Source organism: Abramis brama (assembly GCF_963993115.1).
Source record: "Abramis brama genome assembly, chromosome: 15".
NCBI lineage: Eukaryota > Metazoa > Chordata > Actinopteri > Cypriniformes > Leuciscidae > Abramis > Abramis brama.
The window spans coordinates 17,748,264-17,774,469 of NC_139977.1; the positions used below are offsets into that span (position 1 = coordinate 17,748,264).

The 26,206-nt window shown below is 39.6% G+C and overlaps 3 protein-coding genes and 1 long non-coding RNA gene across 7 annotated transcripts in view; 2 read left to right on the top strand and 2 right to left on the bottom strand.

Annotated features, from left to right (window-relative positions):
- On the top strand, positions 1–4,715 carry LOC311097403. Its single transcript, XR_014609255.1, has 2 exons — positions 1–285; positions 3,527–4,715. It is a non-coding gene; the product is annotated as an uncharacterized lncRNA (long non-coding RNA).
- Positions 568–18,742, bottom strand: esrra (estrogen-related receptor alpha). 2 transcript variants are annotated; one of them, XM_084137030.1, is made up of 8 exons: positions 18,036–18,742; positions 14,033–14,143; positions 10,102–10,515; positions 9,624–9,740; positions 9,376–9,489; positions 9,022–9,189; positions 5,630–5,899; positions 568–3,776 (listed from the first exon to the last, which is right to left on the bottom strand). In XM_084137030.1, the coding sequence occupies exons 3-8, from the start codon at positions 10,508–10,510 to the stop codon at positions 3,523–3,525; spliced, it is 1,332 nt and encodes a 443-aa protein (XP_083993156.1). In that variant the 5' UTR covers positions 10,511–10,515; positions 14,033–14,143; positions 18,036–18,742; the 3' UTR covers positions 568–3,522. The 2 variants fall into 2 exon arrangements, with proteins under 2 accessions (XP_083993156.1, XP_083993157.1); XM_084137031.1 differs by lacking the exons at positions 14,033–14,143; positions 18,036–18,742 and adding an exon at positions 13,403–13,591.
- Positions 11,699–26,206, top strand: part of LOC311097401 (hatching enzyme 1.2-like) — a 15,226-nt gene continuing 718 nt past the window's right edge. The window contains exons 1-6 of the mRNA XM_084137032.1: positions 11,699–12,579; positions 24,480–24,498; positions 24,745–24,807; positions 25,138–25,278; positions 25,393–25,510; positions 26,026–26,204. Of these exons, the coding sequence (XP_083993158.1) occupies positions 12,415–12,579; positions 24,480–24,498; positions 24,745–24,807; positions 25,138–25,278; positions 25,393–25,510; positions 26,026–26,204 (685 nt within the window). The 5' untranslated portion in view covers positions 11,699–12,414. The remainder of the gene's footprint in view (positions 12,580–24,479; positions 24,499–24,744; positions 24,808–25,137; positions 25,279–25,392; positions 25,511–26,025; positions 26,205–26,206) is intronic.
- kcnk4b (potassium channel, subfamily K, member 4b) overlaps positions 26,048–26,206 on the bottom strand; it is a 9,231-nt gene continuing 9,072 nt past the window's right edge. For 2 of the 3 annotated variants that reach the window (XR_014609253.1, XR_014609254.1), the window contains exon 10: positions 26,049–26,184. Coding sequence is in view for 1 of the 3 variants with exons in the window: in XM_084137028.1 (XP_083993154.1) it covers positions 26,181–26,184 (4 nt within the window). In the remaining 2 variants the exon portion in view is untranslated. Of the gene's footprint in view, positions 26,185–26,206 lie in introns of all 3 variants that reach the window. The other variant, XM_084137028.1, reaches the window with a different exon arrangement.

Sequence of the window (26,206 nt, forward strand, 5' to 3'; positions counted from 1 at the left end):
TATTTTATGCAGGATCTTATCAATAAAACGGCTCCCAGCAGCGCAACTAAAACTAAAAACAGGCCTAGAGATTTTCCACACTAATTCTGAATCCGAAATGGCCTCACGATGGCGCTGTTTCCCCGCTGGTCGCGTGCACGAGTATGAGGTTATACAGCACTTAACCTCGCGGGGGCAGTATTGAGTTTACATGCATGCAGGTGGTGCGATGCTTGTGCGAGTGATGTTATGTTTCTCCATTACTAATATTTCAGTTTGCACTACTTCGCCGTCTAACTCACTTAGGTAAGTGATTTATCTGTGTAATGGTACGAAGCGAATTATAAAATCGACAAATTTATATAAATGTACTTTTAAAGTAACTGCAAACAACGGGAGCTATCTATCAAATGAAATGCTAGCACCATTTGCAGCTTTGCACACAACATGAAAACAATGGAATGGACCAAAGACTTTACATGAATGTTCACTGAAGTCTTGAATAAAAAAATTGACGATTTGTTTCCAACCACATGAAAGAACAGACAGGATAATGACAAAACGACATAGAAATCCAAAGACAAGTGATGACTGACGCTTGTTAATTTATTACAAAAAAACATTGACACTGACAATATTTTAAAATACCTCTATTTTTTCCCCGTTGTTTTAGTGTTTGCTTTCTCTTCACAGTGATTCAATATGAACAAAGTGTATTACTACTGCTGAACCACTGAGCTTTACAAAAAGGAAACAAAGCACAGACATTTACAATCATTTGACTTCAACCAAAACAAATACCAGAACAATAATATTAACAAACATCCGCAAATTGAGTAAAAAATAGATTTTAATCTTTTAAATACAATATTTTGGAATACAAATATTGATTTGCTCTTTACTGTACTTATTACTATCGACTGTTATCACTAGTGTTACTGTTGAGGTTTGATTTACAGTATATGAATATACAGTAAAATGTGAAAACAAACATTTTGGTAAATTCTGGTATTGCTCATTTACATAAATATACACAGACACACAAAAACACCTAGCCATGAATTTAATTTATCTCTCAATCATTTGTTATGTTCTAAGTCTGACAGACAAAATGGCTTTATATAATGCTTACAATTATGAACACTACTGTAATATCATCATATTAGAGTTATTATTGACACAAACATTGACATATTTTACAGCTGTCTTTGAATGGACCCAATCATTCGTGGTTATGTACACAAATCATGACATCCCAATAACCACTTAGGAGAGACATCAACTCCTGTGTATAAAAGAAAAGAAAAGAAAAGAAAAGAAAAAAAAACTTCCTGAAATGTTAGGAAAAAACTTGTATTTTAGCTTTGATAAACGCATATAGATTGAATCAAAAATGATAGAGTTTATTGAAATATACCAAAATTCCCATAACAGCCAAACTGGCAGTATTTTAAAGAAAAGAGAGAGAAAGTTTTGCAGTGATCAACACATATATTAGTGCCTGAAATCTGCAATACTATATTGAATAGAAATGTCAACACACACACTCACACACACACAAAAAAGACAGGAATATAATGTCCACTGGCTTTCATATGCCTTAAAGTTAGTATTTCAACCACAAGAAGAGAAATCTAAAAAAAAACAATTCAATACAAAAAAGACATTTTATAACAATCTCCCAAATGAATTGCTTTATTTCAATACCAAACCTGAGGCCAAGCTTCATAGAGTATATGGAAAACCAAAAACTAAAATCATGCCATGAGCAACAGCAACTCGTATGATCATCCAAAAGGCCTGAATCACAATACGTCTTTATTTTGTATTTTGTAAAAGTATTTTGGGCTAAAACTCTGCAGACCCAGATTGAAACTAGTCTTGAGCTGAAAATATCATAAATATCAACCATGGAATATTCTTTCCATCTGCGACTATGGCGTGTATTTGCAGTGAACCACTTTCAGAGCGCTCATACAATCATTGCTGCAAACGTCATACAGTGAAAATCACCCTGAAAATGTGGCGTCACCTCCGAGGTCTGTCTCTGCACATCAGTGCTTTTCATTTTTAGTACTTAAATTGGTAAAGAGGCCAAAATGGCAACTGGCTTTTCTTCCTCCTGTTTTCACATGTGTAGAATAAATAAAAGGTAGCCGAGTTGTAGCACTCTAAACGGAGTATGATTGCATATAATATCAGACTATGAGGAGACTACGCAAACATGTCTTAAAAGAACCCAACGAAGAGTCTCGAAGCGACGGCTCTGTTGGAGCCTATCTCGTGAGGCTTTCCAATTTGCATTTAATGTTGAGGCTTTCAGTTTGACTTTGAATATCACAGAACGACGAAGACTGTCCGACTGCGTCCATGCATAAATGGAGGATTACAATACGGAATATGATCTTTCCTCTGAACGAATGAAAAAGCTTGACAAGTGGCTCAATCGGTCACGAGCAGGCCTGTGTCATCCGAAGAATCGAGGACGTCCCCAGAAGGGTCCCGAGGCGTCCAAACAAATGATCACAGCAAAAAACAAAACAAAAACTACAGTAGTGGCCTACAGGAGGAACAAACTCCCTGTTTACCCTGATTTAGACGCACTGTTGGTTCAGTTCAGCATTTATAGTACCCATGGTCTCCCGTTCACGCAGTCCATATCCCAAAACGATGATGTTAATCTTTAAAACAACTGGCTATTATACAAAGGACGGCCTGCTTTTCTTGGAAATTTTCTACTATCAAAAAAAAAGTGTCTTTCTTATGCGACTACTCCACAACTAAATTTAGTTTCAAAGCAGGACGTGGCAGGGCAGCCTCTCGTTTTTTTTTTTTTTTTTAAATGGCTGACATCAAATGGGTCATGAAGTCTTCCATATTGCTTTCCGTAATATGATGTTGCAGTATAATTGCAGTACCAGTGTACACCAGTAAACTGAAGTTTGTCTTTTCTCCAGTAAGTCTTGACTTATGTTTTGCATATTCCACAAAAAGCTAGCGGGACAAAGTTAGATAGCACTTGTAGTATGGCGAGTGCATTATAAAAGACATTAACTTTACACAAGTGCCTTTTATGCACCAATTTAAGGAGAGAAAGAAAGCTTAATCGCTTGATTATAACTGTAGTGATTGGTGGCCTACTATCAGTAAATGAGGAGATATCACTGAATCGTATGATTCAGGTAAGAGTTCATATTGCTGCAGTCTCAGTAGGCGCCCTTGGCACGTAAATTTCTCTGAGTTTACAGTAATGAATTACACGTTGTGTGTGGTTTACCTAACACTGACTGATATAAATATGAAGTGTCTGAACTGACCCAAGCCTATGTTGACGTGGTACCCATTGAAATCAAATGGAGGAGGAGGATTGGATGTGAAAGACTGCAGTACTGGCGGACAGCTAAACAAAGCGTCTTCTTCATATTCAACCCCCCCCCCAAAAAAAGTTCTCTTTTGGCTCTTGTAGCCCTTGCGCACGCAAAAAGACTTTGGGCAAACTTTTTGCCCTTTTTCTTCATCCTTCATTCATCCGTCGTTTATTCTCTAGGGTGAGTCCATCATGGCCTCCAGCATCTCCAGGAAGAGTTTGTGCATAGGCACCCCGCCGCGGGTCTTGATGCTGTAGAAGGTGGTGAGGGCCCGGCCAGCGGTCTGCCTGAGGAGGGGCAGGGTGAGGAGGAGGCGTCCGGCACGCTGGGGGTCGTCAGGGCGTCGCTGGACCTCCATCTCCAGCAGAGCCTGATGCAGCAGGTCCCGTAACTTCTGCACGGCCTCCATGTCCTCGATGTACACCGAATCTGAAGAGAGGAGAAGAGGACGAGTGTTTAGACCATCATATCTAAATAAATCATTATGTCATTCTAGTGAGGGTGCTAATTAATTTATGTGAAAGCCTGCAAAAATTTGTGAATAAATCAAACATTTCTATCCCAAGTGTTCATGAGAACAAAATAGCCACTGACTTCCAGAGACACTAGTGCAAAATAGAAATAGTGACTACTATTGAAGCCACTTTTATTAAAAATAATAAAAAGGGTACCCACGGGTCCTTGAAATCCTTGAAAGTAAACATACATAGATACAGGTCCTTGAAAGTGCTTGAGTTTTCTGGAAAAAATTCCATATTATTCCCTCCAGTCCGCTAATGTGTTATTTCGCCAACAGTTTGTGTCCTATGCATACTAGCTTGCTTGATTTATGTAAGTTACGCGCATTTACACGTTACGTTAAGTGTGTCCCGGGTGAGGTACTTTGTGTTGTACGTTGCCATGACGTTCAAATGTGCACGAAACTACTACGATGATACCTCAATGTTTCACAGACACCGCATGAAACATGGCAAAATAGGCTGAAACCGCTGAAACGATGTAACCTTGCTCTCTCTTGAAATGTGTCCCCACATTAAGTCCTTGAATTTGAGGGTATTGGACCTGGAAAGACCTTGAAAGGTCCTTGAATTTGAAGTTAACCAAGGTGTGGGAACCCTGAATAAATTACATGTGACTTAATAGCGTGCAGACAAAACCCTCTGATGAAATTTGCTCACAGATGCTTTATCTGGAGTGATGCAATTATTAGCCAATAATTTTGGCATATCTAAATGACCAGAACAATATTTTTTTTTTTTTCAGAGCAAATTATTCAGTCATAGGAAATTAATTAATGTATCTAGTAATGTGATTCCATCAATTTATGCACAGACCTTCTAACTGAAATAAAACATTTCTCCACCTCAAGTGAGTGTTTAAATTTTGTATGTGCATTGGGGACATTTTTTGTATCTTGGTTTTTCCATCCAGCTATTTAATGCAAAATTTGCATAAAATTATGTCGATGTAAACCTGAAAGATCAAGTTTGGTGAATTGGAAAGTCGTGGAGACATTTGACCAATAGAGGACCTAAACATTACAGATTTAAATCAGGGCTGAATTCAAAGAACCATACCTCAGTTTACTGCATCCTTTCTGAATAAAAGTATGAATTTCTTTAAAAACAAACAAATATACTAACTCTTTTGAACGCTAGTGTATTTTTTGTGTGATTTATTATAACGAAGAGCTTGACATCATATTCGGTGTGTTGTGATGTTCGAAGAAATTCTGACTGCCCCAAGTCTAGCTTTATGAGGATTACTGAGAGCAGCAGTTACAAATGCAGGTATGGAACAACAATTCAATTAATCTGATACATATGAATCTTGTGCTAATTATTAACTGTTGTCACTTGTGCTAAATGTCACTGACCCATGGATAAGTCTGTTGGTGGGGGTTAATGTTTAGCGTGTACACACAGATCTGTGAGGCGTAAGGAAGAGGTCTTGGGTGTGTTCAAGATTCAAAGCATGCGACTCCCAGTATTTGCATAACAAATACAGATTCTGTGGGTGAAGCAGATACGAGGGTTGAATTTATTATTTACAGTAATCAAAAGTTTCATGGGTTCTTCCAGGCGGGGGAAGAATTCGTACAAGCAGACAGTGACAAGATAGGTACGTTTACGACACAAAACAGAATATGGTCTGGTCTTAATTACTGGGTGACTCAGTCAGGTCAGGCGGGTTTTGATCAGAGGGTAACCAGTCGGTCAGGGAACAAAAATAGAAGCGGAATGAATGAGTCATTAATAGGAAAATCTGGACAGGAAGCGCACCTGAGTTGGTGAGCGCGATGGCCTTGAGCATGACAAACTCCTCGCGGTCCAGCTGCAGGGCCCTGAAACGGCGTGCAAGCTGACTGATGGCAGCATTGAGTTCGGTCAGACCGGCCACACGAGACATCTCCTCATCCAGCACGAAGTCCTCGGCGAACACCACCTCGTCCTCGCAGCCGAGAGAGCGGTAAGCCACCCCCAACACCAACACCTCCAGCCACACCGACTGCAGCACGGACATCTGGTCAGCCAGTGACAGAGAGAGGAAGCCTGGATGAGGGAGGAAAAAGAGAGAGCTTGACAATACATGTCCATTGGTTCAAAAAATTTAATAAAAAATATGCTCAAAATGCACAAATAATCACTAAATGCACTAAATCAATGCAAAAGGATGGTCAAAAAGATCTGCCAGTCTATTATGTCAGTAATATTAATAAAAACTTTTTTAAATTACACGAAAAAGAGAAAACCACTTAACTGTTTACTGAATAATTATTTTCACTTAATTGAGAAAAGCTACACGACGTTTTAATTAATATTGTTATAATGTTTTTAATAGTATTGTTAATTTTTAACTCCTTTATTTTGACTTGGTATTGAAAGTGGCATTGAGATTCTGAGAAACTGCTTTTGAAATATGAATTCAATATAGTAATACGTCATGATGCGAAATTCCAGCACTGTTGGTAAATTCTGAAAAGCTTATGACAGATGTCAACACCTTTATGCAAACAAGTGGTGAAAAATGCCAACTTCTGAGGTAAAGTTGAACATTTCTCAGATTTTTGACACTGTAAATCCCATAATACCCTGTGCAAAGCCAGCTGCTCACCTCCTACAGAGACTAAGAAAGGCTTGCTCATCTCAGATCTAGTGGACACGCACAGTGAGAGATGTGTGGAGAGCGGGATGAGAGTTGTTGATGATGAGTACAGAGACACAGTGGACACTCACATTAGTGCTCTAAAATTGGAGGTCTTGAAAATAGCCAGAGACTGACTAAAGCACTTGAATTCGCTCCTTCCAAGACTGAGCTCGGACAGCAATTAGGAGAAAAGTCTTCCACATTCTGACTGTAGCTCTGACTCACCTGCTCCAGTTCCCTTCAATTATAATCTTTCTATAGGCACCTGTTCTCTGCAGAAAGGTGTGATTGATCAGCACTTCCCAGCAGTGCAGAAATGTGAGAAACATCAAATATCATTGATTAACAAGCTCCTACTGTTTTCTAGCTGGCATTGTCATAGCCTCTTGAAATGTTAGCCTGTTATTGGCACACAGACATTATTCACAGCAGCGCCATCTTTGATTTTTAAGTGCCATCTTTTAGCGAGGCTGTGAGGGATAGACATACATCTCTTCAGTGGGTTGTACTGTTATTTAATGTGTTTTTGGATTGTTCTGCTGATGAAACACTGCAAAAACATCTTTAAGAAGTTTCAGTAGACAAAAAAACTCCAGACAACATGAGCTGTGGAAAATTACAAGTGATATACAGCTTTACAGCAGATGCCATTGAAAACACAGTACAAGTCTATCCCTCACATCCTTGCTTTCATACCCGTCATGGCGCTGCTCTGAATAAGGTCTATTGGCATCTGGGCTGCGTTCAGCTCCGACAAAAAGTTGCAAAACGCTTTTAAACGGAAACAGTGGTGCATTGAACACCCTGTTCTGATGACGCAAGAGTTGCAACTACGGCAGCTGAGAAGGCCATTCTTTGTGTTCTTTTTGAAGAATTTTCAGAGCCTGATGAAGTCGGTATAAATCTGTGTTTAATACTGCAAAATACACAGTCACTGTCCTTGCAGTCCAGAATAAAAGAGAACATCCCAATCGAGTGAAGGGATTTGTGGAAAATGTGGTTCCTAATTATTGTGATCAACATTTGCCTCGCATTTCAGGATGAAAAGACAAACATTTCAGGTGAAGGATAATCCACTACTTAGCCTACCTCCGAGACTGTGTTATTATCTATATGACGTATTATTTTTATTGCGAGTATTAGACTTATCATTATTGCTGATATGCTATATTTTTACTATAAAACTCTTACGATAAACATGTCTTCGAATATCTTAAATTGTTGCGTATACCGAGCTGCAACGAACACATTCGTAAACGACTTTACTTGGACCCATTGTGCGAGCTGTCTCGTTAATACCGCGTGGTTTATATACATGTTGCTGCTGATTGGGCTGACATTTTTGACACACCCTCCAAACAAGAGAAAACGTATCTCGAACCCCGTTGCAAAACTCTGGTTTGAGCTTGAACGTGCCCCTGATCTGCTCTTCTTCCAAACGCCAAGGTCCGGTTTCACAGACAGGTCTTAGATTAAGCCAGGATTAGGCCTTAGTTCAATTTGGACATTAAAGTGCCTTTTATAAATGTGCCTTGAAAAAAAAACATTACTGGTTTGCATCTTGAGACAAAACAAAGATTTGTCAGTTAAGTTGCTTTCAGTTAAAACAGCTCAAACATGCATTTTAGTCTTGGACTAAGCTTAAGCCTTGTCTATGAAACCGGGGGCAAGTATATTAGTGGTATTTGGTTACTAAGTAACACTTTTCCAAGTAAAAAGCATCAGTATAACTAGATCAAGATCAAGAAGAACAAGAATTTGCATGAGTAAACATGATGAGTAACTCTTTTTTTTTTCCACAGAGCAAAAGAGGATATTTCAAAAGAGGATGTCTGCTACTCTCGGCAGATTGCAGGGGACCTTTGCTGCAAAAATTAGTGCCATTATACTACTTAATTCTAGTGGAAAAAATTAGCCCTTCATAAGATCTGGTCCATATTGCTAATTATTCAGTCAATAGCCACTGTCTGACCAATGTAAAACCACTGTTCATTATGTTTTCATTATCAGTTCACAGTGCATGCCATTTATCTCAAATAGATTAAGCCATAATAATAGACCACCATGAAAAAACAGCAGGAATTAAGACTAATTAATAAACCAACACCAGACTAACAAAGCAGAATATGCAAATATATATACATATATATAAAAAAAGTTAACAATACTAGTTTTGATGCCACTAAACTGGTAAACTTTGGCAGGGGATTTTCCATCCTTTTAACCTTATCCAAATCCATATTAACCCTAAAATACTATGTTTCCAGGCAAATTGATATAAAACCATTTAAGCCCTTAGTCAATAAATCAAAGAAGAGCTTACCAGATCCAGAAAGTACATTCCAGTTTCGTGTGCAATATGAATCAGGCAGTGAATCATGTTGGCAAAGGTCATGGAAGGCATAACTATGTGGTAGTTTTACTTTTGGCTTAATTTAAGTAACAGGAGAGTGAGAAACTTGTAGCTCGACACCAGAACAGTCTCCTTGCCAACCATCTCGCAGTTCCTCTCCTTGCACTCACTTACCAGGAATGTGCTTGGCCCAGCCGATGATAACAACTAGTTCCCGGTCGGCCAGATCACAGAGAGTGGTGAGCGTGCGCTGGGCCGTGTCGGGCTGCAAGGGGTCTGGCATAGCAAACAGCTTTTCTGGCTCCGCCACCAGCAGATGAGACACAATGATGCTGGATGAACCTGAGAGAAACAAACTAAACATTACTCAGCTAAATAATCAAGTCAAGCCAAAGTTTATCTATCAAATGTACAAAATTATATAATTGCGAGCAATGTTTTCAAAAATAAAATGACTTCGTTTTAATAAAATAAAATAGTTATTAAAAACATTTAAAATAATTAAATTAACAAATAATATTTTATTACCCTTCTCTCCCTCTTTTCTTAAAGGTATCGGTGCACTCTGGTACGTGGCATTCTCCACCTCTGGGCGTCTCTTGTACTTCTGCCGTCCTCCTCTGACTCTGTCCAGGCGGACTCCTACACCGACGCACACACCAAACACAGAAAGAGGATTAGGGCATTGGCACTGCCTGTGGGTCACACCGTACACTATGAGGTACTTAGGTATCGTGAGAGAGAGGACTGGTTGTGCTGGCCAGGTGCCACCTCACCTTCTTTGAGCATGCCTACTTTGAGGCACTTGGTGAAGCGACATGCCTGACAGGCCTTCCTGCGGCGCTTGGTGATCTCACATTCATTAGAGGCGGGACAACTGTACTCAATATTGCCTGTTGGATGGAGGTGAAGACGTTACACTAGAGTTCACAGCAGTGTTTCCTATAGAATTATGTTTTTGTAGCGAGAAGCCACTTGCTCTTAATAAAAAAATATTAGATATTTATAAACGATAAATATCATTCAATAATACAATTATTATTTAAAATATAGTTTTTACATTTATTTAAATATCTAAATGTCATATGAACAACCAGTCAGTAATGATACTTTCAAAAACAGCTATTGCTTAATTTGAGTCAGACATGACTAAAGGGGAGCAGGAAACACTGATTCAGACCACTAGCGGGCTTGGCTTACTTACAAGTTATCTGTAACGACAAGTGAATCTGTAACACAGTATGACATGCTCACCCTGTATGGTTCTTTTGAAGAAAGCCTTACAGGCTTCACATGAAGCCACTCCGTAGTGGTAGCCAGACGCCACATCTCCACACACCAGGCACAGCCTTTTGGGAAGCGTGCTTAGTGCATACTTGCAGCGGCCTCCCCCGCTGCCGGTGGAGCCCTCCTCGGCTCCATCTGCACCCTCCTCCTTAAAATGGCAACGTAGAGCGGGGGTGTAAAGGGGCGGGGAGTAGCGGCCAGCGCCTTCTCCTCTGGAACCCCCTCCTGCACTCTGAGAGGAGTCTGAGGACGCTCCTCCCGGGCTGGTCCTCCCGCCGCCGCCTACTCCTCCTCCTCCTCCTCCGCCTCCTCCTCCCTCAGGACTGCTGGGTTCAGCCTTTATGTACAGGTCGGAGCGTCGCTCTCTGGAAGACATGATACCTGAGGAGAAATATGGGAGACAATGACGGACCTTTTTAGTTTTAACTTCATCATCATCGTCTTGATGAGGTCAAGAAAGAATGCTATTTTTCCCAAATATCAGAACGCGTGCAAATGTGATACTGATTTTATACAACAGTTCAAGTTAATATTAAGTGAGTTACATTTTAGACAATATTATCTGTTTTTGCGGTTGTATAGTAGCCTAACATTTCATTCCCCCCCCCCATCATTTCAAACTTATATATTAAAAATTTGAATTTGATATCTAAAAAAAAATTGTTATAGCAGTATTTACATAATTGTAACAGCCCTATAGTCTTATTCTAATTTTTTGATTGCACTCAAATTTGACAACATGACATTTGATAAGGTTAGCATAAAAAAATGCCTTATAAAAAGTACAAAAGCCACCGGAAATTGTTTTAAGTGGGCAAATAAAACCTTAATGGAAAAGTTAATTACTGTTACTGAGAACAACCACCTCCCCTTAATAGGAGAAAGTACGCCCCATATTAAATCTGTGAAGACTACAGCTAAAAACTAACTCAATCCAAGACTGTGCTGTTGTCAGCCTCTGGGAATCTTGTCAGGTCATTAATGCACACAATCAGACTGTCTTAAGTGAATGTAAACAGACAGGACAAAAAAAATGTCCTGTGTCTAAATATTGAATATGTGCAGTAGACCTTACAGTGTAAATGCAGCAAGTCTAATTTAAAAGAAGAATTTGTAAAGAAGCAATAAATGGCAAACAGATGAGGAGGACTACTGTTTATTTTTCAGTAATCCTTGCTCTTTTCTTTTTGTTAACACGCAGGTGCATGCTGAGCAAGCAAACAGCATTCGAGCCCAGAGACGAACAAGCACCTATATGTCCTCACTCTCAAGCAGTGTTATGTTGGGAAGACTCTGAACAGTTTTTGAACTGTAGTACTGCACAAATCTGTCCATAATCCCAGTGCCATGGCCTCAGTCCACACCAGATTAGGGTCATTAATCCAGGAGAGAGAACCAAACGTCTAATTATACCTCCACAAAAGATGCCCTACAGACTCTTAACCACTCCACGGTACCCACAGTTCATAAACCCCCCTCGGGGATAAACTGACCTATGATGCCATTTCTTAAATTTGCTGATCTTGCCATTTTATGCGAAAAAATGTATGCAACAAAGAAAAAAGGTCTATCACAATCGCACATAAAAAAATTACCCAAGATGCGTAACGACTGCCAAGTAGGGAACACAACCAGCAATGATTTATGCTCCTTATGATTACTGGAGCAATACTGGGGTTGTGGACTTTCGGATTGAGCAGCTAGTCACACATTTTCTGAAATATATATATATAGGTTAATGCACATATACGGACTCACATCATGATCATAGACTCTCTGCCACTCGGATTATGGTCAAAAACTACAATTCCACCTTTTTGTCCTCAGCGGATATCACACAGACACTATTCCCCTTTCACCTGGTTGGATGTGATGTGTTGCAACTTTGGCAAGTGTGCAGAATGTAACTGTGCCCCACTGCCTCCAAGTCCACTGTACTTTCTGCCAAACATGTTCATTCTGCCTCTGCCACACTTACATTAACCTGAACTCTGAATTTAACCTATACCAACAGAATGGTATTTATATGATGAATGTGTGTGAAGGAAATCAACAGTAACAGTAATGTGGTTACATCATGTCACTTGGTCTCATTCTTTAGCTTTGCCTTGTTCATTGAGCACTTTACTGAACACAATCACGTGGCTACAGTGAGGACACGCGCCGCTTCACAGGAGGTAAATGATCCAATGAGGACAAGCTGAGATCTCTAAATCCCTCATCAAACTGAACGAACCGGATATGGAGAAACGTTCCGGTTCAAACACATGAAACTGTTAAATGACAGACTACAAAGGAAAAGGGGCAAACGAATCATGTGGTGCCAACCTCCATCATCATCACGCACGGGCGTTTCTCCCGCAGAAGTTCACGCAAATGTGTCACACCTCACCGATGTGCGATTTCCGATGCGGCTCATTACATAGAAAAGGTGGACTTCAAAAGGTGAGAAATTTGATGAGGTGATGATAAGTCCAAGTGAGTCGGTTCTTTCGACCAGTTCATTTCAAAGAACCGCTTCAAAACGATTTAGCGCTCTTTTGCGTCATCGCGTTATTACGTAATCACGTGGTCCCTGTCATCACGGCGTGGCATACTTCATGCTCCAGAAAAGCAACATGAACGTAGAAACATATTACGTTTTATTAATAAGACAGCTTATCATAATTGATATGCCCCAGAACAGTTTGTTGCAGCAACACGTGAAAATAAAGTCTCCTGGAACCTTCTTTCATTTACATTAAACGATGGGCTACTATTCATTTATTCCTCTCGGCTGAGTTTACGTACGTTTTAATGCTCTTTATTAAAACCAAATCTTGCTTGTTGATATAACTATTTTACAAACAACTCGTAAATATATTTCCAGTACGTTTTAAAGCAACTTACTTTTCGACCCATAAGTCAAATCTTATCATCAAATCACTCGGTTTTGCTCATAACGAATCGGACATGGCAGTTATCAGTTCAATGATTCGGAGTTGTTTAACGTTACTCAAGAACTGCTCGGACCGAGATCACTAAAATGATGACTAAATAATAACAATTCATTCAAAGCAAATATTCGGTGCTCTGTTTTTGCAACTTTATCAACCGAATCAAACGTTTCCTATAGGTCTGGTCTGTAAAGCTTACAAATTCTAAATACATCCGGATTTATGCTCGTTTGAATTCTTGTTCCCTCTTAAGAATGTTTAAAAGTCCAGTTCTGTGTTGCTCTCATAAGAATCAGCCAAATGGTTCTCTAGCTTAGCTTTCGCTAACTTACCTAACGTTACTCATTCAAGATCAAGATGCGTCCCACCTCCTCCAAACGTCTCTACCGGAGAACATGTACCCCAAAATAGCTATGCATTGACTCACACAAATAAATGTTTTCCCTTAAACATGCCTGAATAAGCGTAGTTTAGTTAGCAATGAGCATCTTTGAACTTCACTTTCCCCCTGACAAACGTGTAATGAGTCATTGGCTGCCCTCAGGAGGAAGGAGGAGAGTTGCTCATATGCAGCCACACACACACATTATGTACAAAATATATTAATTTCAGATAATCACGCAATAATGACTGATAAAAAAAATGTAATAACATTGCCGACAGGTTATTGTTTTCCTTCAGCTCAAGCCAGATATGTTCATGTTTGATGTAATGAGAGACAGAAAAGGGTAAGGAAAAAAATCAGCGACTCAAAATACAGGTCTGAACTAAAACAAACATCTAGGATTATACATCTTACTGCAGCTATTCCCAGCTGAATCCCAATTTTTTAATTACTTAAAAATAAACTTTATATTTTAAAATTACATACATGCTTTAAATAGGATATAATATGAACATTTAAATAATCAGAGTATGAATAAAAATAAGAGAAAAAGCTTTTTAGAGAACAATTAGCTTACCTTTTGCTCAAAAGCCAAAGGTCTTTAGTCTTGTTGCGTATGCTGAAAATCTTCTCACTTTATTTTGGAGTCAGAAGACTGCAGGTCAGTTCAAACTGGGTATCAGGAACCCTGGCAAGAACAGAGAAAGTTAGTGATACATCAACACAATAAATATTAGACTGAATATGCATGACAGATCTGTGCATTACAAAACAAGGCCTCATAAAATGTATTGCTTCAGCAGAGGCACATATTGCTCAATTGGCTAAATAATAAATAAAACCGAAACTACCATTAGTCTGAACCACATCTTCTTCTCGAAACGAAACCTCGCTAAATTAAACCTCCCATAAAAGCACTGCAGATATCTAACAAAAATGCCAGATTTAATCCGAGACAACATTAGCTGTAAATGTGCTCTCAGCAGCATTAGGTCTTGCATTGTTTTTTCCTTTTGAAAATGAGTCAGTCCTGGTCAATGTCAAACAAACCTCTAGTAGGACTGTATAAGAGCCTGATTTGTACCCCATATTAATCTGTGTTTATTACACCGTATCCATGTTTTACCCCTCGCCACCTTCACCATTAGGCACAAAATGCTGACTGAGGGAGAAACCATTTCTTTGTCTTTCTCCTATGCAACCATTCTCTGGTCTTGCTCACTGTCATTCACTCAATCTCGGCACGCATTCGGACTCTTGGATACTCTCATATGATTGCTGCACACAACATTCCCCCTCCCCCCTCCACTCTCTGACACATTCCAAAGGTCAAAGTCACTGGAGGGGTTTGAAGGACAGGCACAGTAACTCCAAAAGGGCTCTGTGTGACAGCAAACACAATGTGCTTCACGGCTGAGAGACAATTCTTATAAAAGAGATATGGGTAATTGCAGGGTTAATTAACTAAAACTAAAACCATAAAAAACATTTTCATTACTTGATATAAAATAAATTTTAAATGATTATTATTTTTTTAAATATATATATTTTCAGATATTAAATGTGCATTGATAAAACTATGAGCAGGTAAAGTTGTCTTACAGAAAACTGAGCCCAAAATGTATTCATAGACTTTTTTTACATTATATTTAGAGACAACCAACACAGTTTGTGGCCTCCGAATATACTCCACTAATACATTTTATCTACTAACTAACAGCATTAATTAATTATGTTTTAAATTAACTGAATGTCTTTGTCACATTTTAAAAGTACAAAAGTGAAGTTGTTTTAGACTTCAATGCTGCTGTTGGCATGGACTGTAACATTAGTTAAAGATTTCTACTTGTGTTTTTTTTCTATCATTTAAGGTTACTGATTTATTTTTTGAGGTACACTAGTTAAGAACAGCTCTACTTTTCAGAATTAAAACTATTCTTACACTAGTCACAGTAGTCAGTAATAGGGCTGAATGATACTGGAAAAAAACTGACATCGCGATATTTTGTTTTTCTGCCATATATATTGCGATATGAAACCGTTTCACCAGATGAATAGCTCTATTTGGAAAGAATGATTGGAATGATTTTGTAGGGGAGTGAATCTGCTTATAAAATAATAAACAAATTACAAGCATAGATAAATACAATAATACAAAGATACAAATGAAATAAACAGTGCTTTAGCCTATGTTTTTCAGGCAAGTCTAACAGTATCCAGGTACAGAAATTGAATAATCAAGTGTAAAAATTTAACACTGTATAAATTTAATATAATTAATCTTTGTTAAAGCAACAAAGTTATTGCGGTATCAATGCTAAAATGATATATCATGAAGCCCTAGTAATAGTTGTCAGGTGGTGCTGTGTGTAAAATTAAAGCATAATAGCAGTGATCAACTGATTTCCAAAGTAAAGTTTACTATGTAAATCTAATTCTCAGCAGAGAAATTAGAGATAAGTACTGTGTTAGTCTTTGAACTTCGACTACAGTATGCATACATGCAACTGCAGAGCAAAGACTGTCAGAGCAGACCTCAAAAGGTGACCTTGTTCAGTGAGCCTTGACCATTGAAGGGTTGATTGCTAAACTGGATTACAACTTCTTAAGAGCAGAGATTCCCAGTCACATCCAAGAGGGGCCTAGTGGTCAACCGGAACATCAAAGACAGTTTCTATAAAGTATCCATACACTACCATTAGATTTTAATCACATAAGTAACCCATACAGTAGACTTATATGTAAATGTTAAAAAAGGTTTAAAAAATTGCCTCAGGCAAAAACTTTAGTTGTGTTTAGTTTAGTTTTTTGTTGAGCTGATTATATGGCAGTCATCTTGGACTTAAGCCCTGCAACGTTCGTTTTTTACGTGTGTGCTATTGTATGCATATAGTGCACAAGACACAAATTTCGTCATCAGCATGGTACGTGCGTCTTTTACACACGAGGCCTGACTTTTCTAAACTTGTATACTCTGCTCACAGTTCACATGCGCCGTGAGAGAGGTTCAGAGATACCACAACTCTAGTTTAAGCTGTCTAGTATTGAATTTCTCATAACTTTCGGAGAGAAAAAGCACAGACACTGGACAAGGATGAAACTTGCTAGCGCGTATGTGTCCACCACCTGTGTTCACGCACACTATCAAATGGGAGTATACTTTTAAAGGCAATGCTGTGCCGAAGTGCCGTAAAAAACAACAACAAAAAAACAAGTAAAGTTTGTGCTTTATACTGATAACTAGAGGCAAGATGCAGAATCACAGAGATTTTAGTTACTAAAAATGTGCTATTTGCAGAATCAACCCTTATTCATTTATTCCAAAAATGTTCAATAACAAGGATGTTACAGACTCGGCTGGTCACATTACGTGATCTCAACATGTCTGCCCCCAAATGGCTCCATATAAAACAAATCAGCTTTTATCAACATTAATCGGAAGTTGCGATAATCTTTTCTTCTCTATTGTGACATATATCTAAATTAAATGGCTTCATGAACAAGAAAAAATGGAGGACGGGACTTGATTTTGTCCATCTGGAATTGATTGGATCGTTTGCTGTTGCTGTGATCTCATTTGAGTGGCAGGTTTGCCCCTCCCTCGTGCCAGTAAACACGTCATCAGAGGAGAGACGCCAGTGCAAGAGGGAGGGGAAGTTATTTGAGTAAAGATTACGAGGGCACATGAATTTAAAAATAATAATAATGATGATGAGCATGGTTAAATCATTTTTAATAAACACTGCAACATTTCCATATAAAATAGGAATGGTCCATATTGATTTCATGGTGACTTTCATCTCCTGTCAGAGGACATCATTTTAAACTGAGTTTAAACTTTAGAAATTATAAACTATTTCTTTGAGTGTAAAACTTTTTAATGTGGGAAACGATTAAGTAAGCCCGTGAAGCGTAAATACGTACAGCTTTTGATTAGCCTACATTTGATAAACATAACCACTGCTACCAAGTCTGAGTGCCCACAGACTTTTAAAAGCCAAATAAAATTACTACGTTCTTGTACCAATTGCATTACGTCAGTGACGACGCGTACAGGAATATAAGCAGATCTGTCGCTTCAGGTAGTTTGTTTCCAGAAATGCTGGACCGGTAATGCGACATGCCTCGAGTACTAGAGTCCGAGGTAAAAATCTCACGCGCTGACACAATGCATGAGCCAGGGGACAACTCGATCAAGGTCAGCGTGCTGCAAAGTGTTACTGCGGACTTTCCCCCCCTTTTTATCGCAGTAAGAAGCGCATAATGCAAATTTATATGCAACGATTAAGCAACAATCTGCGAATTCAAATGTTAAGCACTAAATCAAATATGTTAAGACATGTTCTCGTGCCGTTAGTAGTCGTACAAACAGCAAACTATCAGAACACACTGACCTATTTACAGTGTAAAGTTTTTACTGCTGAGCGTAACATGGAAATATCGGTAGCGACAGTTGCCAGTGATGGTCTGTATGGCGACAGTATCATGATTATCTGACAGGTTCACAACAAGCGCATTAGCATTAAACGCACAAAATAAAGGATACTGCGTTGCTGGGTGCCGGTTGGATGAATACTTACCAGTAATTCAGAGAACATTGCTGGTGCCTCGAAAACAACCAAGGAAACCAGTGAGCAAAACAGTAAATCCTACAAAGGACTATCACATAAATTACAACACCGTGTCTTGTCCTAAACTGGGATTTAAAGAGCAGATACTCTGCCTATTTGCTGAGGTGGGCTACCTTACTTAGCAATTCTGGTGCTGTACTACGTACGATACGGTAGGCTATATGTGACGTAAAATCAATGCAACTACTCGATAATTTGAATGAATGGCGGCGCGAGTGCAGTCACTTGAGAAAGCGCGTATGTTTAATCCATGTTTGATTCGCTCTTCACAGGACTAGTTCCTCATATTGCTGTTTCGGTTGTCACTGGAAGCCTGAATCCTGTCTTCCGCTAATACAGCTGAGATCCCGGTTACGTATATCCTCGTTGTTTCTCCTCCCTCTCTGCTCTTGCGTCTGCTGTTTCTCCGTTACGTCCACTCCCGCTTCCAATCACGCGTCCTCGCGCCTCCGTCACGAGCGTCAGCAGCAGCGCTTTAAACAATGAAGAGAGGTTGACCTACTGTATGTCTGACTCACGAGTTTACACACTTTTGGTCTATTATCCGAAGCAATTATTCGGATTTCTTACATCCCGGGCTATTTTGGTAACTGACTGAAGGGTAAATGAAACAAAGCTCGGTGCAAACAGAGGCCATTTAATAACTGCCATGATTCGTGACTATTAATAATTCGGCCTTCCCACGGGGTTCGTCGAAGCTGAGAATAAAACATTGGATCTCGTCCCAAACTATAAAGTTCGGCTGCTGATCTAATTGTACTAATGCTTATCCATTTCGCTGTTTAATTATTTATGAAGGGACCTTAAAACATGTGACACCTTTTTCAAGGATAATTGCGATTTAATGTCAACCGAATAATACAACCTTTATAAACAGAACCCAGTTGAATAGTCTTTCACGTGCACGCGCAGTGTATTATTATTTATTTATTTTTTATGGAAAATCATAGTTAATGATAAATTGAAAGAATTCTACACTAAACCACGTGGTTAGCGGAAGTTATAGCCTATGTGGATGGAAAATTATATTTATGGGACAATACATGTATTTTTACTGTAAATAGGCCCACAGTAAAATAATAAATAGGTAGGCTATAATTTAGGCTATCACCTTATGTTTCTTATTTTGTTATCTGTTATGTACACATGCTGCTTTAGCCTATGTCACATTTTATGTTGTTTAGTTCATGTTTTTACGGCATAATTTCAGTGTCATGTAGGCTACTTCTGAAGTGTTTTTGTGAGTCAGTGTACGTTTAAATGTCATCATGTAGCCTTTTGTTTTACTATTTAGAAGTGCTCAGGTTGTATTAGGCTATATCAGTTGTAGTAATGCGACAGAATGCGTTTGTCCCATTCAACTCAAAAGGCAGAGCTGTAAATCAAACAACGCTTTAGATGGCATGGAAAATGTCAGTCCGCTCGGTCTTGTGACACTGACCCAACTCACTGCTCTAGGCCTCCCATAAAGTCAGCTGGTTCCTACTAGAGTTATGGGCTGTGGGCCAGCAGCGCAGAGTTCACAGTGACTGCGGAGAGAGAGAAGGAGAGAAAGAAGGAGCGACTACAATCCGCGTAACCTGATCACTGAGAGCGTCGCGCCTCAAAGCCGCGCAATGCTGTTGTAACGGAAAAGAGTCTCGTGTTAAGGAAATGATTAGGCTACAGTGGTCTATTTTAGGAATGCACCTCACACAGCACGACTGAAAAACTGTCCGTTTTGTAAAACTAATTGAAATGAGACGGTATAATAGACTATTAAGAACACTAACAAGAACAAAATACATGCATGTGATGTGTGGTGTAGCCTATTTGTATGGAAGCAACGGCGTGCTGCATAAAAAACGATTAAAAAAGCAAACAGGAAGCGCTAGTGTTCCTGTTGTCATTGAGAACGTACACGCGACCTTGAATTGAAGGTCATTCCCCGACGCAGCCTACGCTGCATTTCAGCCGAGCTGCGCGCGCGCTGGCGCATTCTGCTCCTGTCTGAGTGAAGCTCTTCACACGGAGGAGCTCCTTTACCGCACGATTCCTCACATGCCCTCATTTGAACGGTCCTGTCACCGTTTAGATGGTTTACAACTTTTACGGAGTGTCATGAGATCTTTCCCGACAGAGGCTTTTGTGTAAATTTTGTTTATTGCTCTGCCACAAAAGGTCACACCTCGGTGCTCTGGAATGCTGACAGAGGTCATGACCCCAGAAACAGGTGTGAGCAACTACACACATATAAGAGCCTCAAAAAGACAACAGCTGATACATACTCATACAGCCGGTTATTTTAAACATGATAGGAACTTTTGGTGAGATATTTAATAAACGACCCTTTGTAGTTTTAGTCTAGGCTATATGGTAAAAGGGGTAGCCTATATAGGTCTATGTCATAAAAGTATGATATCATTCCTAATATTGGCTAACTGTATGATGGCTCAAGTATACTAGTATATTCTGTTTTTGATTGCTTACCCATTTCGATTTAAATGCAACACAAAACATTCTTCATATTTATTTATTTTGTATAGATTAGAGTGCTTTATAATGAATGAACCCCTCAAAAGAAGCGAATGGTGTAATTGCATCACCGTGCAAGCAGGCAGACGCACCGCAGCACCATCTAGCGGTGATGTGATTATTCAGCAGATAAGTGGATTGTGCCAGTCTGCCGACTAGTGACGTCTATGTACAGAGTGTCCTCGCGCACAAGGTCATATGTTTCCGTGCACGAAAGTTGAGACATCCGAGCATGTGGCCCAGTTTAAGCTCCTGTAGTGTAGCAACAAAAGAGATAACAGTGTTCAGTGATGCCAAGATAATCAGCGAGAAATAAAAATGCAAAGAATAACGCAATAAGGAGTGACAACGCGTGGTATTAGTTTGTCAAAATAATTTTGTAATGTTCATTGTGCAATGTAAGGTGATTGAATTATTTAGGATGCCAGAATAAACAGAGCAAAAACTAAATTTCACATGAAAGCTGTCTGTGTGTATTCTCCCTCTGCCAGATCACCTTAATCACCACATTCATAGAAATTAAAGTCACCATGAAATCAAGAAATAAATCCATTTTAATGGAATATTGCAGTATCTATTATAAATGATTTATCCATGCTCATCATTTTTTAAATTCATGTGCCCTTGTAATCTTTAATCAAAATATATTCTCCCTCCCTCTTGCAGAGACATCTCTTCTCTAATGATGTGTTTACTGGCGTGAGGGCGGGACAACCTGTCACTAATCATGAGATCGACCAATAGCGATCCAACGATCCAATCAATTCTCAATGGACAAAATCAAGTCTTGCCTTACATTTTTTTCCTTTTCATTTTTTGTTGTTGTTTCACTCAGATATACATCACAATAAGGATGTAAAGACTATTCCAACTTCTGTTTTATGTCGACTTTAAATGACAGACTTGGACATTTCCTACATTTGTCTGTTTGTTTCTGAGGGTTCAGGAGAGGGACTGATGAGTTCAGTGAAGTTCTGTCTACAAAAGAAGAATGCACAGAATTAAAAAAATAAAAATAAATTCAGAACTACAATTAATGTGATTACAGTGAATGGGGATCCTGTCCGAATTAACCGAAAAGATCTGAGTGCAATTTGCTGTGAAGTCTTATTTGAGCACTTCACAGGGTTTTAAGGTAAGCTTTCAGCACAGGATTATGGCAACCTCGCCCACTGAGTCGGATTACATTTGTTTCCTTCACAGTTGCTCAAGATGTTTCAGCTGTATTCATAATGCAAGTTTTTGTTTTTGAATTACAGGGTAATTTTATGTTCTGACCGTATATGATGTATGTTTCATGCACAAAAGCGGTGTGTATTCGCATTTCAGAGGCTTTGTTAAAGTTAGCGATAATAATACATAAGCAAAATAAGCCTATTTTTTCCAGCTGAATGAAAATGCATTACAAAACAATATATCTACATGATCGTTTGAAATATAATCTTTTATGCAGTAACACAAACAAATGGTGTAAATGGTAGTGTGCAAGCTTAGTATTCTTTTCAGTAAATCTGGCTGTATGATTTTAGCCGAATATATTCTGCATATGGGGTTTGAAACAAGGCACCGGGGGTGGGTGAGATCCGCCCCGAGTACCTCAAGTCTCTGGATGTTGTGAGGCTGTCTTGGCTGACACGCCTCTGCAACATCGCGTGGCGGTCGGGGACAGTGCCTTTGGACTGGCAGACCGGGGTGGTGGTCCCTCTTTTTTAGAAGGGGGACCGGAGGGTGTGCTCCAACTATAGGGGGATCACACTTCTCAGCCTCCCCGGGAAAGTCTATGCCAGGGTACTGGAGAGGAGAACACGGCCGATAGTAGAACCTCGGATTCAGGAGGAACAGTGTGGTTTTCGTCCCAGTCGTGGAACACTGGACCAGCTCTATACCCTCTACAGGGTGCTGGAGGGTTCATGGGAGTTTGCCAAACCAATCCACATGTGCTTTGTGGATTTGGAGAAGGCATTCGACTGTGTCCCTCGTGGCATCTTGTGAAGGGTGCTCTGGGAGTATGGGGTCCGGGGCCCTTTGCTAAGGGCTATCCAGTCCCTGTACGACCAGAGCAGGAGCTTGGTTCGCATTGCCGGCAGTAAGTCAGACTTGTTCCCGGTGCATGTTGGACTCCGGCAGGGCTGCCCTTTGTCGCCGGTTCTGTTCATAATTTTTATGGACAGAATTTCTAGGCGCAGCCAGGGGCCGGAGGGTGTCAGGTTTGGGGACCACGCGATTTCATCTCTGCTCTTTGCGGATGATGTTGTCGTGCTGGCCCCATCAGACCAGGACCTTCAGCATGCACTGGGACGGTTTGCAGCCGAGTGTGAAGCGGCTGGAATGAGAATCAGCCCCTCCAAATCCAAGGCCATGGTTCTCAGTCGGAAAAGGGTGGTTTGCCCGCTTCAGGTTGGTGGAGAGTGAGGGAAGGATGGAACCGGAGATTGACAGACGGATCGGTGCAGCTTCTGCAGTAATGCGGTCGATGTACCGGTCTGTCGTGGTGAAGAAGGAGCTGAGCCGCAAGGCGAAGCTCTCGATTTACCGGTCAATCTACGTTCCTACTCTCACCTATGGTCATGAGCTGTGGGTCATGACCGAAAGGACAAGATCCCGGATACAGGCGGCCGAAATGAGCTTTCTCCACAGGGTGGCTGGGCGATCCCTTAGAGATAGGGTGAGGAGCTCGGTCACTCGGGAGGAGCTCAGAGTAGAGCCGCTGCTCCTCCACATCGAGAGGGGCCAGTTGAGGGTGCTCGGGCATCTTTTCCGGATGCCTCCTGGACGCCTTCCCGGGAAGGTGTTCCGGGCATGTCCCACCGGGAGGAGACCCCGGGGAAGACCTAGGACACGCTGGAGGGACTATGTCTCCCGGCTGGCCTGGGAATGCCTCGGTGTCCCCCCGGAAGAGCTGGAGGAAGTGTCTAGGGAGAGGGAAGTCTGGGCATCCCTGCTTAGACTGCTGCCCCACGACCCGGCCCCGAATAAGCGGAAGAAGATGGATGGATGGATGGATGGATGGATGGGTTTGAAACATTCTGTGTAGATTTGTTAGCATTTATATGGAAAAGTGAGTGTCTTCCCTATGTAAATAAAGTATTTATCAATAAAGTAAATAAAATATTATTTAAACTTTATTATAAAACTCTCTTATGATCACCAAGGCTGCATTTCTTTGTCCAAATTACAGTAAAAATACTGTATTATCAAAATACAGTAAATAAATATTATGAAATATCATTACAATGTAAAATAAAAGTTTTCTATTTGAATATATTTTAAATTGTAATTTATTCCTGTGATGGCAAAGCTGAATTTTCAGCATCATTACTCCAGTCTTCAGTGTCACATGATCCTTCAGAAATCATTCTAATATGCTGATTTGCTTTGAATAACTATGTATATAGTGTACATAAAATGAACTTTTAGCTCATATTTAGACTGTTTTAATTTAATACAGCAATATGACCGTCTGAAAGACTGTTGTCACCAAGAATGCAAGATTGCAGAGGCCTAAAGTTGCTATTTTAGTCTAAATCTGAAACAAACAAATATAATCTTATTTGTAATGGGCGAGGCTGATGTAACCTCATGCTAAAAGCTTTTCAGATCTTTTCAAGTGATCTGTGTTGATTTTAACCTTAACCCCAATGCTGGACACTCCCAGATGTCTTCTATAAAGTTCCTGCTCAGCTCCATCACAGTTCCCCTCTATTAGAAATCCTTTTTGAGACACATCGAGGAAAAATGGACTGTATATTGCTTTTCTCCATCTCAGCTGTGCTGCTAAATCTCTCTCAAGCTTTTCCTGCTACGGTACGAGCTACACCTTTCAGTTTTGAGCATCTTACTCACTCACTCACTCACTCACTCTATCTTCTCTTTTCACAGATGCTGCCCACTGGTCAAGGTGACTTCGACCCTCTTGCGTTCTTGTGACCCACAGAATTGCACATTTTGTTTGTCTCTCTTGTCAGACACAGAGAGATTTATGCGACTCTGTTAATGAGCTGATGATCTGAATCAGTAGTGTTAACTAATGGCAAATACAACATATGCAATACTTTGGATCCCAAATACCAAGGACCACTGATTTAGATCAATATATTACAAAAATATTCAAAAGTATAGTTTAATTTTGTCATTCTTTGTTCAGATATCCAGTCTGAGAAGCACAACGATATGGATATTTCCTCAAGAATTCTGGAGGCAAACAAAGGTGATTGTTATTTACTACTTTATTTTGACAATATATCTCAGAACTGAATCAACACTGACCTGGCTTTGCATAATTGAATAATTTTCCTGATTGAATCAATGAATCATTTCCATTATATAATGATTCATTTAAAAGAACTTTATCATTTTGACTATATGTTAATATTAATTAAAATGTTAACTATAAGCTACATATTTTCATGTCATTTTTACAGTTAAAATACATGTATGTCTTTTAAAATATAATAAATCATTACATCATTTTCTCTTTGAGAGTTCCTTAGTTAAATGAGTGAAATGATCTGACTCTTATTGTTTTGTTTTGATTCAGAGATCAGTGACGTGCTTCTGGAGGGAGATATAGCCTTACCCAAAACAAGGAATGCCATGAAATGCTTGAATGACTACTGCAAATGGCCAAAATCCCCATCTAAAACGGTTGAAGTGCCATACACCATTGCTAATGACTACTGTGAGTGATTAGAAAAAATCCTTGTATGTAGAAAAAATACTTGTATGTTGATCGGCATCAAAATCCAGTGACGTATATACATATTATTTACACAATTTCTGGCGATTATGATAGATAACGATGAGAAGGCACTGATTGAAAATGCAATGAAGAGCATCGCTGCAAAAACCTGCGTCCGTTTTGTGCCACGAACCAATCAAGTGGACTACCTCAGTATTGAGAACCTACTAGGGTGAGCTTGACCACGCCTAAATAATGAATAAGTTTGGGGTCAGTTTTATTAAGCAAGAATTAATTGATCAAAAGTGATAGTAAAGACATTTATAATGTCATAAAAAAATCAATTTCAAAATGCTGTTCTTGTGAACTTTTTATTCATCAAAGAATCCTGAAAAAAATATCATGGTTTCCATCAACATTGATAATACTCAGAAATGTTTCTTGAGCAGCAAATTAGCATATCAGAATGATTTCTGAAGGATCATTGTATTTCAGCTTTGCCATCACAGAAATAAATAACTTTTTAATATATAGGGAAATTATTTTAATTTGTAATGATATTTCACAATTGTACTGCATGTTTGATCAAATAATAGAAGCCTTGGTGAGCAGAGACTTCTTTCAAAAACATTACAAAATCTTACAGACCCCAAACTTTCGAACTGTAGTGTACATTTGAAGAGTTTAACCAGACATGTATTGTTATGCTGTGACAATTTTAGCGTAAATATATTCCTTTGTTTACAGCTGTTGGTCTACTGTAGGGAGATCTGGAGGGAAACAGCAGGTGTCTCTGTCTGTGGACGGCTGTGTCTCTCACGGGCTCATTGAGCATGAGCTCATCCATTCTCTGGGGTTCCACCACGAGCACACCAGGAGCGACAGAGACCAGTACGTCCGGATCAACTGGGAGAATATTCCACAAGGT